The 14,599-nt window shown below is 40.4% G+C and overlaps 1 protein-coding gene across 1 annotated transcript in view; it reads right to left on the bottom strand.

Moving 5' to 3' along the window:
• The window catches only part of TTC28 (tetratricopeptide repeat domain 28), a 954,491-nt gene that overhangs the window by 300,300 nt on the left and 639,592 nt on the right, over nucleotides 1-14,599 (bottom strand). The window contains exons 7-10 of the mRNA XM_068238742.1: nucleotides 12,140-13,481; nucleotides 10,746-11,269; nucleotides 7,749-7,858; nucleotides 2,298-2,427 (exon numbers count right to left, since the gene is read on the bottom strand). Of these exons, the coding sequence (XP_068094843.1) occupies nucleotides 2,298-2,427; nucleotides 7,749-7,858; nucleotides 10,746-11,269; nucleotides 12,140-13,481 (2,106 nt within the window). The remainder of the gene's footprint in view (nucleotides 1-2,297; nucleotides 2,428-7,748; nucleotides 7,859-10,745; nucleotides 11,270-12,139; nucleotides 13,482-14,599) is intronic.

Below are 14,599 nucleotides of genomic sequence, written 5' to 3'. Positions count from 1 at the left end.
TGTCTACCAGGGCTCTAAAACAGTAGGGAGAAGTGCAACATGGCAATGAAAAATGTTAAAGAAGGTTGTTGTGACAGAAAAAGATTGACCCAACTGGGGACAACCCTGGAAACACTGCTATATAGTGTCCCTAAGCCTCTCTTTATCACTATTATTGATATAAGGATCCTACATTTTTTCCCCCGTTTTTATTTGTATTTTTTTGCTAGTAACAGAGGGACAGGGAACATCTCTGTCAGAAGTCACAGGACATATCCAGGAGTGTTCACCTACCCATCTCATGTATTACTATTAATACATATGTTATTGATACTACATGTGTTAAAGAGAACCTGTGAAAAAAAAGTGCACAATTTGGGTACTTAAGGGAAGCCTTTGGATCCCCCGGAGGCTTCCCCAGTCCTTGTCTCACCATTCCTAACAGCAAACCTGTCAGAGCTTGGACGCCATGTGCAGACGGCTCATGCCTGCGCAATAGCTGAACAAGCGGTAGTTCCATGCTACTGCGCAGGTGTGAGCCATGCTCATATGGGAGTGCAACTGCAAGCTTTGGGGGTCCCGTAGTTGTAAAGGTGAGGCGAACAGGTAAGCCTCTGAAAGATCCAGGGGCTGCCCCTAAGTAAACAAAACCTCACATGTTTTCTTTAAAGGTACTGCAATTTATTACATCTAGCATCTAATCTTGATAAACTATTCCATATAACCTAATTTTGATACGCCCCAAATAGAAGGGAAGAACTGGCAACTCTGAACGGCAGCTGGAAGCTGTCATGAGGGGTTCTTGCATTTGAAGAAAATAACTTTGTGTGGACTGAATTTTCAGTGCAGTTTCTGTACAGTTACTGTGAAACAGTTTTCTGCAACAAAGGTACAGTTACAGCAAGTGACTATTTGGGGAAATGAGCCCATTGCATTTCAATTCCCTTTTTCTACCAAGACTTCTCCTGGGCACTATCAATGCTTAACCTTAACCACCCCAGCCACCTTAACATCCATGGCTAACCTTAACTCCCCACTATTTTTCAGGTGACATCATAGGTGTCCATTTAAAGGAATACTGTAGGGGGGTCAGGGGAAAATGAGTTGAACTTACCCGGGGCTTCTAATGGTCCCCCGCAGACATCCTGTGCCCGCGCAGCCACTCCCCGATGCTCCGGCCCCGCCTCCGGTTCACTTCGGGAATTTCAGACTTTAAAGTCTGAAAACCACTGAGCCTGCATTGCTGGGTCCTCGCTCCCGCTGGTGTCACCAGGAGCGTACTGCGCAGGCCCAGTATGGTCTGTGCCTGCGCAGTACGCTCCTGGTGACATCAGCTGTAGCGAGGACACGGCAACACAGGCACAGTGGTTTTCAGACTTTAAAGTTTGAAATTCCAGTGAACCAGAAGCAGGGCCAGAGCATCGGTGAGTGGCTGCGCGGGCACAGGATGTCTGTGGGGGGATCATTAGAAGCCCCGGGTAAGTTCAACTAATTTTTCCCCAATGCCCCTACAGTATTCCTTTAAATATTGGAATTGCGGGGAAATTTGGGCATCCATGGCACCAGATAAATATCAGGTGCTAGGGTTACTCATAATGGGCAACTTTCCCCTCAATGCCGATATTTGAATGGCAGAACCTACACCTCTGTCGCTAGCAGAGTGCCCAATTTCTGGTCATGGTCAAAAAAACATCCTTGCATTACCAGGCACTGACTATTCCAAATATCTACCCAGACCTGCATGGTTTTATTGTAGTGAGCATTCAGGAATACATCATTGAGTTCACATGATAGGGTTCCTAGTGTAACTATCAGGACATATTTGACAAAATAGCCAAACAATCCACTTGCAGTTAACACACTGCTGTGAACAGCAACTGTACAGAAACAGCAATAAAAAGTCTGGCATACACCATTATTCTTGCTACAGTGCTTGAAATATGTATTCTTATTTATAAGTATCAAGTAAATGAAGCTACAGCTCAGATTTACTACATATAAGTGTGCACAATATTGGTTACATGTTGAATACCGTTCAGGTACTAGGCCTGCTTTGCTATTCATGACATGGGCGAAGAAGACAAAATCAGCAGCAATGTAGCAGTCTAAAGAAATAATGGCCCTTGATAATGTACTTTGGGGACAGGGTTGTAAAGTCAACCACAGTTATCATTCTTTTGCTGTTAACAACCTCAGCTGGAGATAAATTCAGGTTTAATGATTTAAAGACGGCAATGTGTTATGCGTGCATGTCAGGTCCACTTTAAGTGTCATGACAACAGTTCTTCTCGGCGACCAAACGATGCGGCTCTCCTTACCAAGACTGATGAGCACCCGCTGCAGAGCCTGGTATGACGAGGTTTGCAGATCGAAGAGAGAGAGCTTATAGTCAGTGCTGAGCTGGGCTTCGTGTCTTATTGTTTCAAATAACGCTGAAGCTCTGTAAAGCTGAAACCAGAGAAAACAGTATGCTCATTAAATATCTGACAACCTGTCTTGTAATTTAAGCTTCCTTAGGGGATTGTGGCTATTTTGGTCACTTCATACCATTGTAATTAAACTGGAATTATGGGAGCCATGCTAAAGAAAGAGCAGATGCTGTGGTATATTTATTTACAGTGCGTGCTATGTTTTCATTTTATGTATATTGATTATGCTACATTTCTGAAACATAAACCTATTGCAGCAAAAAATGGCAAGAATGTCAAGTGGAAATGCTCTATTTTTAGCTCCATTTCTTTTCACTAGACTCAGCTGAACATGTGGTCATACCACTCTGTATAGGAAAACCTTACACAAGCTTTATCAGTGGGTGACACTCATGTACTACCTATATCATAGCTATAATATCACTATTTTCCTTAGGAATGCATTATAGGCTGCCCCAAACGAACTATCGTCAGTTCAAACAAATCATCTTGAAGGGGAATTTTCATTTCTTTTTATTATTCACATCTGTATCTTCTTAAATTATCCTGCTGTGTCCTCGTCAGAGGGTTTATTTATCTTGGGTAAATATGCACATGATTTACCATACTAATCATTGATATGGTCTATGTATTATTTTTAACTTGGAATGTTTTATCAGCATGTCAGATATAATAGGCTGAAAATCTCTAATGGCAAAGGACAGTGCACCAAACAATAAAAACATGAGCGTTTACAAGAAATACAAACTCGCTAAAGATGTTCTTCAGAGACAAAAATACAATGACTCCATGTGATAACAAAGCAAAACAATTATTTGCATAACTACTTTTATGAAAATGGTTTTGTCAGATGGCAAGTAAGAGCAAAAATGCAGAAAGCAGCCCCGGCAATGCATGGATTTATTGTTTGCTGCTTGTCTTTATCTTTAAAAGATGACCCTTTAACATCAGTTTGCAGCAGTCAGGTTTCATCCATTGAAATCATTTCCTGGTTAGCCAAAGCCAGGGAGCCTCTGAAAATATGGATACTTAATCTATTGTAGCTTATTTAGAACTGCTGTTGGTGCTCAGCGGGGAAAAGGGGTCAGTTCTTCCTCAGTGGGGGTCACCTACATATTATCCCAGATAGGCATTAAAGGACAACTGAAATGAAAAGGGGAAGGAGGCTGCCAAATGTATTTCCTTTTAAGCAATATCAGTTACCTGGCTATCCTGCTGATCCTTTGTCTCTAAAACTTTTAGCCATAGACCCTGAACAAGCATGCAGCAGATCAGGTGCTCTGACATTATTGCTAGATCTGACAACTTTAGCCACATGCTTATTTCTAGTCTGTAATTCAGATACTACGACAGCAAGGCCTGCCAGGCAACTAGTATTGCTTAAAAGGAAATATGGCAGCCTCTATATTCTTATCAATCCTGTAGTTTTAAAGGCTGCTGCATATAAATATGTTCAGATGTCTCACTTCCCATCAGTTATAGGTTATATTTGATATGTGTGGGAGTTCCACAGGGGACCACAAATACAGTAAAAGGAGGGGAGCAAGCCTGTACATTGACATGATGTTCTCCTCTGCTCTCCACACAACACAATGGAGCCCTCCCAGTGCTGGACACAGATGGGATGCTATGGTAGGCTGATTAATCATCATTTTCATCTGACATGATTGTATCTCCAAGAAGATGTTGTTTTCTCTGCAAATAAGAAATGATGGATTTCTCCATAAAACTGAACAATGAGATAAAATTAGACAATATAAAGATCCATCAGGCTGGGGTCATTTGATCAGACTAGAATCTGAGACAAATGTTTATTATCATTGCCTGAAATGTCAGTGTTATGGAAGGCCATGTGAGACAATGCTAATGAGACTATCATGCTAAGACTATGCACAGGGCACCATGAACCCAAAGGCTAGACTGTTCACCTAAAGGAGGTCTGCCCATCAAACAAGTCATAACTACCAGCTATGTCCTTATTGTATTTACATCTTTTTGCCATCTATAAGACCACTTTTGCTCAGCCTTTTGGTAAATCCTTTAGTCCACTTTAAAGGGAACCTGAACATTAGTAACAAAGAAAAGAGACTCATATTTGTATTTTCCGTTATATAGCTTTTATAACATCACATCATTCTGTCATATTTGAAGTTTGGAAACCGCACTCTTTTAAGCTATAAAACAAAGCAGAAATAATGACCCTTTGAACTTTTCTGCAGTGAAACCTTATCTCAAGCTGTCTCTTACTGTTTATTGGCTGTTTAAGTGCTTCAGAAAATGGGACTGTATTCAACTCATTGGGTGGAAGAGCTCAGAGAAGTTATTTTGCATAGATAACAACTGAAGTCTTTTTTTTTTAACTCTTCCTGTACTAGAAAACAATATGAGACTCTTTTTTTTTTGCTACTAATGTTCTATTGGCTGTACTGCACATAAGATCTGAATCACTAATCTGACTTTCAAAAAAACACTTGTGAAATGAATGAGTGAGAGTGACTCTCAGCTATGTCTTTTAAAATGACATTTGAGAATGCTAGCATTGTGATAGACATGCTCAGAACTAACGGTTGGCAGGTGTCACCAAATACTGACCATATGTGACAATGAGGCCAGCACCTGCTCACAGCAGACAATTAAAATGGTCAGTTTATTAAAGTGGAACATAAAATCACATTTCATGGCCAGTCCTCACTCATAACCCTGACTTTGAATAATCGTCCAATGATGCGAAACATGTAAGTAGGTTACAAGTAAGTTGTTTTGGCGTTGTGCTTGTATGAAAATCCTAGTACATGCCCAGGCACTAAAATGAAAGCTCTTTTACGTTTGAATGATTGCACAGTAGAGACTTCATGATGGAACATTAAAACCATTGCTAGAAATGGGAAAAAACCCCACAACATTTAGCATTCATTGTTTTGACTACACTAATAGGCATATTTATAAAGATCAATCTACACGATACGATTCTTTGTACGATTCGATTACGATTCTATTTACGATTCGATAAAATCCGACATGTCTGATCGGGATTCGATTCAGTTTGATTTGCCATTGCAAAACAATGGCAAATCGAATTGCATCGAATCGAATCCCGATCGGACATGTTGGATTTTATTGAATCGTAATTAGAATCTTAATTGAATCGTACGAAGAATCGTATCGTGCAAATTGTGCTTAAGACTATGATAAATATACCTTTTCACGGCACATCACAGCTCTTCAGACAGGAAAGTAATTAATTTACAGTAAATTAAAGTTTCCTTCCACATACTGCTATCTGCTTCTCTTGTCACCACTGCAATACAGATAAGAAAGCAGTGGATTTCCCACTCTATCATCAGCTACTTTGCTTCATGTACTGCCCGTGTACAGCACATGATTCAGAGTAACCTTGGACTAAAGCTAGATGCATGATGCTAATGGACCAGAGATTGATGTGTAAACAGGAGGGATTTGTGCCGGATGAAAGTACAGAAAATAGTTTTGGGGACAATCTAGATCCGGGGTGCACAAACCTTTCTGGCTGAGGGCCGCATTCCTCTAGAATGCGGCCAGAAGCTAGTGCGCTTGTCTCCCTCCCTCCAGAAAAAGTGTGCGCGGGGAGAGATTAGGTGGTAACTTTCCCAATTGCACTTTCCAGCGGCAATCTCCATGGCGACGATGGTGTCATGTGATACGCTGGTACCGACTGGGGACATGTTACATGATGCCCCTATTGCCATGGAGATCAGCACTGGAGAGTGCGATTGGGTAAGTTAATTATCTTGCACGTATTTTTGAATGGACAGCAGGAGGGAGAAGGGGAGAGGAGTGGAATCTGGCCCTCTATTGCAAGGCCAATTTCATAGCAGCCATGGGCCGAATTTGGCCCGCGGGTGGTCGCTTGCCCAGGCCTGATCTAGGTGCTATGACTATTGCTACACCCCCACTACCCAGCACATATTGGATGAGTGGTACAACTTTGTATTATTTACATAACCTTTTTTTTCTTTCTATTATTGCAATTGGAAATGGCCAAGAAAAATGTTGATGCTATATAAAGTATTATTGATAACAATGTTAACACGTTGGATAAGCTACATAGTTCTCACTTTTCAGCTTTACAAATAAGAGTAATTTATGTTTAAAGGGGCACTACAGCGAAATATAAGCTTTTGGTATTTCCCTAATAGCAAGTTTCTATTATAAATAGAAACACATATTAGACAGTGCTTTGGTTTACAAAGGGCATCTGGATAATTTAGTGCTCATATACAGATCCTGCCATGCCAAGGCAAGGAAAGCTAGGCTGCGTGATTAGAGCTAATAACTTTCTTCTCTCCATCAGCTCACAGCCCCATCCACCTAGTGCAAGTTTATTCAGCAGAAAGTACTGCGCTTTGGAATGACTGAGGTAAATAAACAGGCAGCGGTAAATAAACAGGCTGCCTGTTTATTTACCTAACACTTTTCACAGCATTAAGACAATCGGCTTGCATTGCTTTGAGCTGACAAGAGGAGAAAGATAGCTGTAACCAAACAATGTAACTAAATAAAGAGTCTGTCATTTCCTTGCCTTGCTATGGGACACAGGATCTGTATGTGAGCTATAAATCTTATACAGAGAACCTTTGTAAACAAAAGAACTGTCTAATACTATTGCTCTCTCTAATAGAAACTTGCTATTAGGGAAATCCCAAGACATTATATTTCACTGTAGTGCCCCTTTAATGCCAACATCTGAATTGATGCTACAGATTAAATTCCTTCTGCTCTTTGTGCAGCACTATAAAGTAACAATTATATATTTAATTTGATAAAAACATCAAATTAAACAAAAATCAATTACAATCTAGGCCCCAGATAACTGATATCAATTGAATTATCATACCATTTTGATCCATTTATGAACAGAAAGTTGATTAGGAAAGGCAGTACTTTTTATGGATCACACAGGGGGAGGAGCAATTGGGCACTGACAGTGGTACAAATCTAACAGTGGGTCCGGTTCAACAATTGATTGTAAAAGGATTGCTATTCCATGACTGGAAATATGTTAGATTGGCAATCAATCATTTTCTGGATTGAGCAACCATCACAAAGCAAATGGCAATTCAAAGCAAAGTATAGCAACCTATTAGTGTAGCCATATTAGTGAAAGATAATATTGAACATATATCATACTTCATTTTTTTTTTCATTGTATTAGTGAATAAGCTTAAAATGATTCAGGCATATCGAGCATAAAAAGATGTATTCTGTTTCTGACCCCATATGCGTACTTTTATCCTGCAGTGTAAAAATATTTATACTTCTCTCAAGTACATTTACTGTTTAATAAATGATACAAGCACTGACCTGATGTTGAGCTTCTTCCAAATTTCCGCTAGCCCAAAGTGAGAGTCCAAGGCGATGTCTTATTTTGGCTTCATCCTCTCTGCGGGACAGCTGTTCTGCTAACCTCAAGCCTTTGTACAAGACAAACAGGGAGAATGTAAGGTAATGACTAAGTGACCATTTCCCTCTCTGACACACTGCAGACAGCAGGAGATCATTTTTCAGTTTCAATGTTGAGCCAACTTTGTCATGTTTACATAAATGCTGCACTCAGAGCGAGAGAAAACATTTATATTACACATTTATTCCAGATGCATTACATTTGCAATGCTTATGGAGCTAGCGATGTGAAACTAAGCCTCTGCCCAGCAGATTGGTAACTTTGGTCTTCACTTATCTAAATATCTGAACTCAGAACTTTTTAAACCTTTTCATGAAGCAGAAGTACTCTACTGCTTATTTGAAATCGCTGACCCACTGGTGCCTATTTAGTTGTGAAATTGAGGACTCACACTAGTCTAAAAAAGATTTGTGGGGAAAATAAAATATCCTGATGTCGGGGCTCCTAATCAGTGTGCTCCAGGAGAGGAAGGCAGGTGGCATTTTACAAACTAGTGAGAAGTACAGAAGAAAAAAAAAATATTATTGGAAATTTACACTGATTATAGCTCTGGATTTGACTGAAACCATTAAAAATTAGGTGTTTAATTTCACTACATTTTTTTTGTCAAATTGCTAGGTCTTTTTTTTTTAAATATATTTTTAAACCTTAGTGGTAAACAGGTAGAGAGGGCTATGCCCTACTTTACCCACTGATCAAAGTAGGAATATCTTTTTGGTTGTCTCCTTATAAAGGAGGTGAACAGATAGACTCATAGTACTAACTTCACATCATCCACCGGAGCCGGGGAAGTGTCCTGAACACAAGAACTAGGGTGTTGCGGGGCACCATCCATGTTAAAACCTATGCGGGTTGGTACAATTAAAAAAAATAATACTAAATATTAATGTAATATCTATTTGCAAGGGTGTTAAGTGAACATTTCCCCTCCCAAAATTAAACACTTACATTTCCATTGTATTGTATCACTGTGACACTTTAGTTTTTATTTTCATATATGAATCAGGTCCTCTGTATTGTCCACAGTAAATCAAAGTCTTTTTCATTTTCTAACGTACTTAAGAAAAAACAGGTGATGTCATGAGCAGGAAGCCACATTCCAATTTATTTTATTTAATTATGTATTTATAGATAAATTAAAGTTAGTGATGTAGAAATCCTAACAAAATAATTTACAACATAATATTCTAGAGCAGAATTTTGTTCCTTAAGCGATAGATGGCATGGTGTTCCAACATTAAACTTTTAGGTCTATCTAATATTTAGAAATAATCTACCATTTCCAAGTAAGTGCCTCTTACTTGAGTAATAGCCATGATGCTATGATGGGGGGTCAGGAGAGGTAGGCATTGTACGTGTTTATTTCACAAATGATGGCTTTAGTGCAATATACTAATGTCAGCCTTAATGACCTAACAGTGCTTTATGTTTCCATGCTGTTTTCTTGTTACCATGACAATGCTTTCAAACTAGACTGGAGAAGAATTAAGGACATGTCACGTCACGTGAGAGACTTAGTCGCTGTGACTAGTCTCTGTGGCAAATTTCTAAGTAGTTGCTGATAATATTATTCACAGCTGTGGCACACTAGAGTAACTCACTCTTGTAGCTCAACGGGGCAACAGTTGTTAATAGTGCCATGGATAGCGACTGTGCAGACACAGCTACTACATTTTATAAATGTTCTTTAGGTATAACAGGTTTAGCTGCCATTCAGACCCTCATAACATCACTGTAAAGGCCCCTATACTATTTTTTAATTACTTAACCTCTTGAGGACTGCAGTGCTAAACCCCCCTAGTGACCAGGCAATTTTTAGTAAAATGGGCCACTGCAGCTTTAAGGTTAAGCTGCAGGGCCGCACAACACAGCACACAAGTGATCCCCACCCCCTTTTCTCCCCACCAACAGAGCTCTCTGTTGGTGGGGTCTGATCGCTCCCCCCATGTTTATTTTTTTTTAATAAATATTGTTGTTTCTTTTTTATAACAAAATCCCCTGTTTCTTTAAATGTCAACCCTCCCTCCCTCCCCACAGCCAGCCAATTATGGCAATCGGCTGTCATAGGCTTCTGCCTATGAGAGCCGATCGCTATCTTGTCCCCCAGGGGGACAGCCGTGTCACATAGCTGTCCCCAGTGCAGCGCTGCTGCTCATCGCAGCGCTGCACTGTGTAACTAGACGGCGATCACGCCGTCTAACAGTCTCCCGAGCGGCAATAGCCACTCGGAGACTGAAGGTGGGACGGAGCTCCGCCCCCCAAGCAGGAGATGCGCGCGATCTCCTGCAAAACAGAGCCCCAGGACTTTACACCAATTGGCGATAGACGGTCCTGGGGCTGCCGCCGCGGCCACGCCCATCGGCGTGACGTGGTCGGCAAAAGGTTAAGATTTACTGCCAATTCAGTTTTTATCAATCAAAAGATAATCAAGAAAGTCAGTTATTTCTCTCAGTTGACATGTGGGGGAGCAGCATAGGATCAGTGTTGACATACAGTAGCTTTGCATTGCATCAAGATGGAAAAAGCTCAAGCAGACAATGGTTCAATCGATTTTCAGAAATTTAGCGATTAATTGTGATCTCTTCTGAGGGACATTTAGTGACATGACTATAAACACTATGTAACAGTGCTGTGGGAAATTTCAGTGTTATATAAAAACACAATTATAAAAACTGTTCAAACAATGAATTTGCTGCAGGCAAAGTAACAAGACATGTTGGCCATTTGGTTAAATTACACAGGAGGGTCTGCTGTGGGAATAAATGCTGCAGTATATTGGCCATAGATTATATTTTTTGAACACCAGCCAGCTGCTGAGTATTATACCAATTAATTTATATTGAACCATCATCTTCTGTAGTTCTGTACCATTTAGAGGATACCTGTAAAATCCTTACCTTCCTGTAAGTACATGACTGCTTGTGAATAGTTTTGTAAAGCATGGTGAGTCCTTCCTAGGCTGCTATAAGCTACTGTTTTTGCTACCAAGTCATTCATTTCTGCTGCAATGCTAAGGTGTTGCTCTTGATAGACCACGGCTCGCTCAAAGTTACCAAGAGATTCATAAGTTAGTCCTAGATTTCCATAGGCTCTAGCTTGGCACGATGGATTGTTGGTTTCTTCAGCTATCTGTAAGTCCAGCTGATGGTACTGCAGGGCAGTGTCAAACTCAGCCATTTGCTGATACACTCCACCAAGACCACAGGCCGCATCACTCTCCAGTATTTGGTCTTTCATTTCCCTGGCAATGTTTAGCTGACGCTCTAGACAGGATATCGCTTGCTCATAGTTTCCTAGCTGACTGTGCAGATTACCAAGTTCTCCATAAGCCTGGGCTTTGTTTGATGTTTCACCAAGTTCATGAGCGACCACAAGCCTTTTCTCAAAGCACACAAGAGACTGCTGTAAATTTCCCATGGACCTACAGTAATGAGGCAAAACAAAAAATAAAGTGTTTAAAAGTTAAATGTGTCAGCATATGAGTAATAGACTTCCCATGCAATAATTCATTTGGCTAGACATTGATTTTAAAGTGCTAAGCCAAGAAACGTAATTGTAGCAATTTTATAAAAATATATATATTATTTTAGTACACAATGAAATTTCAACATTGCATGTGTACTGTTCATTTGAATTAATTGGCAACAAAATCAAAACATTGATAAAATAACACACACAGTAGTGATACTCTACTGTCAAATTCTTACGCATATATGTATAATCCTGCTATTTATAGCATTTGGATAAGGACATTGTACAGAGTGTACACTTTTCCTGCAATGTTCAACATGTCACTCTGCTTTCATGGTAAAAAAAAATTAAAAAAACTCCTCTAGTACACGTATATGTACTGCAAATATTTTTCCCACGTTAGACCTAGCTAAAACTAAACTGTGTGTCTCTGCACATGGACTGTGTGCAGACACATAGCACAGTAAATTCCCTTCAGTTGTAAGTACACCAAACTGTATGAATGAGACACTCCCTCCCTCTCTGCAAGAGTTTTGAGCAGTGCATATCGACAGGTTTAACTCACACAATTAGAGCTTCCAGTGGCAATCTCCATGGCCAGCGTCATGTGACCCGTCATCAGTACGTGCCAGGGTGTCACATAATGTCGTTGTGGCCATGGAGACTGCTGCTTGAAGTGATGATTGGATGAGTAAAAATTGTTATTATGCACTGGTCACAACTCTACAGAGGGGAGAGAGGAAAGGAATGTGGCAGATGCAGCCCGCAACAGAAAAAGTTTGCCCACCCCTGGCATAGTATTGTGGGAATGTTCTTTTACCTGTGTCCATTGCCAAGACCTCTGTATGCTTTGGACTGATCTTGAAGGCGATTCAAACTCTGGGCCACAGATAAATACTGCTCATAGTATTTTATTGCTTCTTCGTAGTCTCCAAGAGCATCATAACAATCCCCCAAGTTTCCATAAGCACGGCCTCTGTCCAGAATGGAGTCATTTCCATTTAATTGTTGTAACATGGCTAACTGCTGTTCAAAATATCCAATGGCCTCCTCCATGACATTCATGTTCATTTTTGTTATGCCCATATTGCCATATACCTGAGCTTCTATTGCAGGGTCTTTAAGCTTTTGCCCCAGCTCAAGTTGTTCTTCATAGCACTTGAAGGCCATAGTGTACTTCTCAAGGGACATGTATACAGCAGCAAGATGACCATGAGCTCTGCATTCACCAGGTAGCTCATTTAATTCTTGGAAGACCTCAAGCTCCTGTGTGTGATAGCCCAGTGCTTTGTCATATTTTTGTATCATTCTGTAAGCACTACCTAAAGCAGCAAAAGCACTAGCTTCTAACCGTCTGTCCTTGACTTGATGAGCTAAACTCAGTTGCTGTTCGTAAAATTTTATTGCACCATTTACATCTTTCTTAGCAACAAATATGTCACCAAGGTTCCCAAGAGCGCGGAACTTTGCTTGAGAATTATTCAGGGACTGTGCCAAAGACAAAAGATATTTCTGGCATTCCTCAGCTTTATTGTAGTTCATTAATGCCTTAAACGCCAGGCCCAAATTACAGTAAGCTTTAGCCTGGCTTAGTTTGTCATGGAGATCCTTTGCCAATGCCAAATCCTGTTCATAGTATTTTACAGCATCCTGGTAATTTCCTAGGCAGTAATATGCATAGCCGAGATTGTGACACACTTTACCTTCTCCTTCCATGTCTTGTAGTTCAGGGGACAGCCTCAAGTACTGTTCATAGAAAGGTACGGCTTGCATGTATTCACCTCGAGAGCAGTGGAAGTTACCAAGGTTGCCCAGTGCTCGGGCTTCACTCTGGATGTCTCGTAGTTCCCGAGCAATGTTCAAGTGATTTTGGTAGTGTTGTAAAGCTCTGTCGTGAGCACCTAAAGCCTGATAGGCCACTGCTAAATTCCCATGGGTAGATGCTTGAGAAGCTCTGTCATTGACCTCCATGGATATTTGAAGTTCTTGCCGGTGATACTTGACAGCTTGGTCATACATCCCAAGTGCATTGTAAGCATTGCCCATGTTGCCGTAAGCCCTGCCTTGGGCTGCATAATCATTTAATTCCTGGGCTATTGAAAGGTGAGTCTTATGTAGCTTTAGTGCAGTATCAAAATCTCCTTTCATCTGATGAATTATTCCTATAAAGCAAAGTAACAAAACACTGATATTAGCTTAACATATTTGATTACAAGAGAAATAATTTATGACATCATTTTTACATGCGAGGAAAACATGTAAATGATTCTTTTATGGTTCTCTGGAAACACATCCTGAAAAAGCCATTTGTCTTACTTTGGTCTGTTTCACCAAGCTGCTAAACTCCTTTTTTTGCACTTTAGTCCAAAGATATTTCATATATACAATTCAATTTATCTAAGCAGACTATGCCCTGTGTAATGTTGCCTATAACATATCAGTTACTGCAGAATCAATACATCTGTAGAAGGGAGCAGTAGCAGAGCACACTGCCAACAATAGAGGAGGTATAAAGTAAACCCATCACATAATATGAGCGAATTAACAATACCACTGCAGGACAGATAACTGGTGGCACTAGTCTACTTTAGGGGACCCAGCAGAAAAACTCATGGGGAACAGCACAGCACCCTCTTCTTCACAAAGTGATGTGATTGGCTGAATTGTTTTGGCATAGTTTACTACCACCTATCTGAAACCTAGATGTTTGAGAGGGTACCGTCTACCCAATAACAGTGGCAACATTTCCCTGAGGTTTCCAGCTGGGTGCCCTAAAGTAGAGTAGTGTCTAACTGGCTGCCAGGTTGTTAGATGCCCAAAAATGTATGGACACACTACAAAAATGCCCTGTCCATGAAGAAAATAACTCTCTCTTCTGCTCTGTGACATTTATTATACAATATAGGAACACCAAACAGAATAATATAGCAATTTTTTCTTACGTTTTCTTAACCATTTTAGAAAGTCTTAAAGGACCCTCGAAGTGAGAGGGATATGGAGGCTGCCATATTTATTTCCTTTTAAACAATGCCATTTGTCTGGCAATTCTCTGCTGACGTTTCGGGCATCAGTAGTGTCTGAATCACACTCCTGAAACAAGCATGTGGTTAATCTAGTCAGACTTCAGTCAGAACACCTGATCTTAATGCTTGTTCACGGTCTATTGCTAAAAGCAGAGGATCAGCAGGACAGCCAGGCAATTTGCATTGTTTAAATGGAAATAAAATATATCAGCCTCCATATCCCTTTCACTGCAGGTGTGCTTTAAGCAACTGCAAAC

The sequence above is a fragment of the Hyperolius riggenbachi genome, chromosome 1 (assembly GCF_040937935.1).
Source record: "Hyperolius riggenbachi isolate aHypRig1 chromosome 1, aHypRig1.pri, whole genome shotgun sequence".
Lineage (NCBI taxonomy): Eukaryota > Metazoa > Chordata > Amphibia > Anura > Hyperoliidae > Hyperolius > Hyperolius riggenbachi.
Note: the sequence above shows the minus strand (reverse complement) of the source record. Positions and strands in the feature narration are given on the sequence as shown.